This window comes from Zophobas morio, unplaced genomic scaffold, assembly GCF_036711695.1.
Source record: "Zophobas morio isolate AGI-343-1 ecotype UQ-CSIRO unplaced genomic scaffold, CSIRO_AGI_Zmor_V1 ptg000044l, whole genome shotgun sequence".
Lineage (NCBI taxonomy): Eukaryota > Metazoa > Arthropoda > Insecta > Coleoptera > Tenebrionidae > Zophobas > Zophobas morio.
Genome location: NW_026972149.1, coordinates 5558889 through 5564922, shown reverse-complemented (window position 1 = coordinate 5564922; position 6034 = coordinate 5558889). Strand labels below are relative to the sequence as shown.

The 6034-nt window shown below is 36.6% G+C and overlaps 1 protein-coding gene across 1 annotated transcript; it reads left to right on the top strand.

Moving 5' to 3' along the window:
- Positions 1–1331: 1331 nt before the first annotated feature.
- LOC135141565 (protein phosphatase 1H) lies at positions 1332–4185 on the top strand. Its single transcript, XM_064072782.1, has 5 exons — positions 1332–1910; positions 1966–2085; positions 2140–2362; positions 3285–3442; positions 3492–4185. Exons 1-5 carry the CDS (start codon positions 1473–1475, stop codon positions 3921–3923), a joined length of 1371 nt encoding a protein of 456 aa, XP_063928852.1. The 5' UTR covers positions 1332–1472; the 3' UTR covers positions 3924–4185.
- The last annotated feature ends 1849 nt before the right edge of the window (positions 4186–6034 follow it).

Genomic DNA, 6034 nt, shown 5'->3' with positions numbered 1-6034 from the left:
TCATATTATTAAGTTAGTTATACCTACATTTATGTAAGTTTTAGTTAGTTCCTGTAATTGGGTGAAAATCACCTGCTGGAAAATAAAGAGATTATTATTATTATTAACTAGGATGAGGGACGAGGCTGGAGAAAGAGGGATTTTTGGTTTCCCATCTGTGTGCTGATAGTAGAAGGGAGAGATTATACTATAAACAATGCTACAGAACTTTAATTTTTACAAAGAAGATACTAGCATAAAGGCTGTTTTCTGTAAATATAGAATTTTTCCTAAATATAGTATTCTTTTCTGCAAAAATTAAAATTCTGTATTTAAAGGTCCCATTAAAATTCAGTAAGGATTGCTTTTTCTTAGTTTACAGAATAGTCCACCAACATACAGATGACACCTCGCTCAGCCCCCTTCCTCCAGCCTCGTCCCTCATCTGAATTGGTGTTAAAAAAGGGGCGTAACATAGCATTTGGCTTTACAGGGGAAGAATAAGCTTTTGTCTGTTTTGATTTAGAAGCTTTTTTGTAGTTTTCCACCAGAAGGCGTTATACGATACAAATAAAACCAGCAACATTTTTCTGTTTTCTGGATCGCGGAAGAACAATGTTGAATGTTTTCTGCTAAGATCTAAGAAATCTTGGTAACCGCTTGGAAAATCAGGGACAAAATAAAACGTAAAAGAATTCTTTCTCTAAATTCTGGGCTTGTCAAAGACCTGTCCTGGGTAATAATGTTCATGTGAAGGTGGAACAACCCTGTCTGTATTGATTTCAACGCAGTTCGCCAATAGGAAGCGCTGTAAGATAGAAATAAATAAAATGACTGCATATTGTATTATTACTTTTATTCAGTTGCATTAACGAAACGTATAGCACACTACAGTGACCTCTTGTGTGTTATAAACGCATAGAAAATCGTAATTAGAGGAGAGTGACGACATGATATTGTCAAAGGGCAGCTGAGTGAATTATGTGTTGCCTATCTCATAGGTTATCAAGTGAGGGTTTACTTTTTTACTAAAAAAAGAAAAAATAACACACAAATTTAGCGTGAAATCTCACTTTAGGAGTAGTATTGATAGTTATTGAATGAAGTAGTTGCTTCCATTAATTTGAACATGGACCTTGAACAAAAAAACTCGTTTTGAATCCAAAAGTAGTTTTTTGCATTTCGGTATTTTTAACGGTACTTCAACGATACAAGTACTTTTCTGTTGGCGACTAATGCATACATTTTGATTTTTTAAAACGTTTAATTCCGCATTTTTTATGAAAATAGTTCAGGAAATGCTCGTCTTTTGTTACCGTGGGGTTGGTACTCTGGAAAAGTGACAGTTTCACCTGGTTTCACCATTCGATTCGAAGTATTTTGACAATGACATTTAGTGATGTGTAATCAGTAAATAGTATTTAAATGAAATAAAATAAATGTGATAACGCTATTGACAAACTTTTAATTTAGCTTTTTGTAGTCTGACAAATATGTTTAGTCGCTTTAAAAGTGCAGTTATAGGTGCTGTGAGTGGTTTAGAAACAAACGGCTTAACTCCTGGCGAGTCCCATTCCCACCTTAAACAACAAACTTTAGCCCCGAAATTCTCATACGGTCGTCCTGCTTTTCTCAATTTAAGCGAAGATGAAGTCCAAATGTCAGCCGACCACAAACTACGGCCTATCATTCATCCCAGCATGTCACTGCCACATCATGCAGGTTATGCCGAATGTGTTAACGCTGGAAAATCGAAATGGAACGAAGATCAAGCCGTTTATCGACAAGGTGTCTTGACCAGGGTCGAATATAACGATAAACAGGGTGTGCAGAAATTCTCCATTCCATACACATATTATGGCATTTTTGATGGACATGCCGGAGTGGGGGCTGCTTTGTGTGCAGCAAACCAACTGCACCACATTTTGCATGTATGTTAAAACACGCCCAAGTAAAATTTAATCCAACCATTACTAAATTTTCCAGGAAAAACTGGTTGATGCTCAAGATGACATTTGGATCGATTTTAGTGAAAAAAAGAGGCTGAAATCTAAACCTAGTGACTTACTTGTAACAGGTGCTCTAGAAGCGGCTTTTAAAGAAATGGTTTGTGTTTTTGTATTTTTATATGACAAGTTGTTACCAATAGTTTCGTCACAGGATCAAGTTATAGCTGAAGACAGGACTAAGTACCAAGCTGCTGGTGGTTGCACAGCTTTGGTAGCTTTATTTATTTTAGACAAGTTATTTGTTGCAAATGCGGGCGATTCTCGTGCGATTCTTTGTAATGAGAATAAATTTAGTCAAATGTCCATGGATTTTACTCCTGAAAATGAACGTGACAGAATCAGAAGACTTGCAGAAGAGCAACCAAATTTATTAGGTGATTATTAATTCATTTTTTAAGGTAATAATAGAGGGCACTTGCCACTTCCACTTTGACTTTTGATTCATCAAAAATTTCTATCAGTTTGTTTTCCAGTTTTGTTTATTTTGTTTGTATTTTTATCTATAAGTGTGCTCATTTGCTAATAGAAGAAATCAATAGCAAGATAGAACGTTTCGTTAATAGATGGCGCTGTAGGTTACATTCAACACGTCTTTGTTACGTTACTTCATTATGTAAATTCAACGCATTAATGAACGTAGGAACACACGTGTTGCTTTATTTCTTAAAAAGTTTTAAATCTTTTTATGTGTAATTACGTCGGTGATAAACGATTCGATCATTTATAAAAATATAAATTTTAGGTTAAGTGTTTAAAATTGACGCGGTATTGAAGGTGGCACAACGAATAAGTCGAAACATGTGTGTACTGATACTATAAATTCAATTTACTGAAATTATATACACAAGTGTTTGCTGATACTTCATACAAATAAATTCGTCGACTATTTAAATTAGAACTTATAGTAATTAGCTTAAGGAAATACTTATTGGTAGATCACGACTTACACCGTAGTTGGGACAGTTCGAAAAAGTGACACGAGATGTCGCATACTTTATGGAACTGACCAATGGGAAAACTACAATAAGTTTCAAATATTTTCATAAATTCTCTAATAGATGGCCTAGTTCAACCCGAATCAATTCTGGTTTAATTTTAACAAATAAGTCCAGTGTTAATTGTTTGCTAATCAGTTTTGTATTTTGCATGCAGTTTGATCTTATAATATATTAGTCAAGCATACATAGAAATCAGGTTAGGCGTTTGATTATCCTAATTTTTGAAAACTAATCAAGTGGTTGTCCTGTGCCTGTCTGCCTTGTTGCTAAACATTGTTGCATTCGAGACTCATTTCAGGACAAGAGTTTACCTCGAAAGAGTATGTAAGACCCCCAAAATCAACGGAACTAGGTAAAACAATAATGTATAGAGACGCTCACATGAGCGGCTGGGCTTACAAAACGCTTCAAGTAGACGATCTCAAACTTTCCGTCATAACCGGTCAAGGCAAAAGAGTAAGCGGTTCGTAAGCCCTCTTTAAATTTTTTGACCCGATTTTTGCAGAGCCGCGTGATGGGGACTATCGGCGTAACTCGTGGTTTCGGCGACCACGATCTCGTTTCAGTTTACCAGAAATCTCCAATTAAGCCATTCCTGTCGTGTCACCCGGAAGTGCAGGTTCACAAACTTACAAGTGCTACTGAAAAGGAAGTACTAGTGATGGGCACCGATGGTTTATGGGACGTTGTTTGCGGCACCAAAGCCGCCGAAGTGGTAGCTAAATCTATAAACACTTTTATGGAAAAAGAACGCTACGTTAGTGCAGCTACATGTTTAGTGGGATCTGCAAGAGGTTCATTAATTAATGAACATAACTGGCAACTTAAAGACGGCAAACCCTCATCGGCCGATGACATTTCAGTATTTGTTATTCCTTTATTTCCTTATAGGTTAGAGTACGAGAAGTTGATCAAAAAGTACACCTACAACGCATGAATTGGGAGTTTGCTTTGTTTTTTTTCCATCATGTTGCTTCTGGTCTCCACCACACTCCAAAGATTAGTGATAACAAATCATTATTATATTTTTTTGAACATACTATCGTTATATGTTTGTACCTGTTCGTTTTGTATAACTTTTTTTTGTGCATGGTCACTTATATGTGGACCTTACCATTCCTTGTTTATTGTATTTTCGTAATGTTATACCCATTTGGGACAGCGTTTGCAATAAAATTGATAAAAAAATTGCAAAGCTATTTGGTTGCTATTATCTCCACCCATTAAACATCTGATTTACGTAACTTATGCTTCTGTATTGTTATAAGTGATGACCTCAATGATATAACTACAAGTAATGAGAAACGCGGTAATGGAATCAAGGTTTATCCGAGAAGTGATAAAAAGAATCGCCGCATTTTTTATTAGAAGGGTAGGGTGCTATAACTGTCATATGCGCTCACAACAGATGGAGTTGGAACGTTTATATTACCCTTGCATGTGTTCACCCCCGCGTATGCTAATTCGCGAAGTGAAAATAATGTTTAGGCATTAGTAATGAATAACAATAGGTGGCAGCACACCTGTCCACTTTTATTTTAGTCTGACAACCCTGATGATAATAACATCAGACGGTATTAACACAAAATTAGTACACGAAGATGAGTAAACACAGAAGAAATAATAATGTGCACAGTATATCGTAAAACGTAAAGACGGAATGACTTTTTAATGACTCTATTTATGTTTATAAATTTGTGTTCCGAAAAGACATGAAGGAATTAAGCTTGCAGTACAGCAATAAAACACGTATAAAATATGGAATCGTCGTATTCCGCAGGAGAATGTAAATTGACATAAATAAGAAGGAAATATATAATTCAAAAGCCCGAGATGGAACAGCATCGGCTCGGTGGTGTACAACCCTAATAAAGCGTCATAGTGTTTCGCTTTTCCCTTGACTGAACTTGCTTTCCCGATGACGACCTAATGAAATTCTATGAGCCATGGCGATGAAATATAACCTAACGGGGATGAAACCGTTTGCATGTATATGGAAGTCAAGCAGCCATTTTCTCTATTAACGATCAGTTTAGTTGACGAAAACATACTTCAATATCAAATCAAAGACGTTCCACTGCAAATGCTCATAAAAAGATTTTACAAGAGACTTCCTCACCTTATGGTTCATGTTGAGCTTTTATGATCTGGGAGCATCATCAACTGAGTATTAAGTGATTTACGCAACCCTATAGCTCCAGCTGCATTTGAATTGTTAGCAGTTTGCAAATTGGACGCGGCGTTTAGTCCTGGAACGTGACAATTTCTCTGGGGAGGTTGTTATACTGTGGCTGGAGGCATCCCCGGGAGCACCTCCAAACACGCACCTGATTGATACTTTTCCCTTTATTCTTTGGTACGTTTTGTCCAATAAATCGACCAATCGGTCGAGTAGGAGTCCTAAACCCAGACGAAATCTCATATCCGGCCAGTTCGCTCTGAATAAATCGAAACATTAGGGAAACAATAACTCAAGTTATAGCACCAGTCTAAGTAATAGAAGTAGTTATGTCTAACGAGAACAAGATATGGGCGCAATCTCCGTGCAAATATATAAGAAGACGCAACATCCGGGTTAGGAATGGACGTGCTTTCGCCGGAAACTCCAAGTGAAGTTCAGAGGAAGTCGGAAGTACTGCAAACAAGGATGATGGCGCGCATTCTATAATAAACTGGACTGATTGCTTCTAGAATGATGTTGCATTTACCGTTGATATATAATAACATCAGAACGTGGTTAGGGAAAATTTTCTTCTAGGGACTGTTTTGAGCGTTTACGAATATTGATGCGGAAGATAGCCAACACTAAAAAGTAATCCGCACCCTTCGATAAATGCACCCTCCTTGACCAACAGATTTATTTGCAGTAAAATCCGTACTGTAAACTTTATGGAGGATACCAAATTTAGGAGACGTAAAACAAATTTCAATAATTATAGGAGCTGTAACGCGATATACTTACAATATCTGGCTTTTGATTGCTACGAGACAATTTATGGATTTTCAAGTAAACGCGTATTAGTTTAACGGTTTGAAAAATTTATTTCA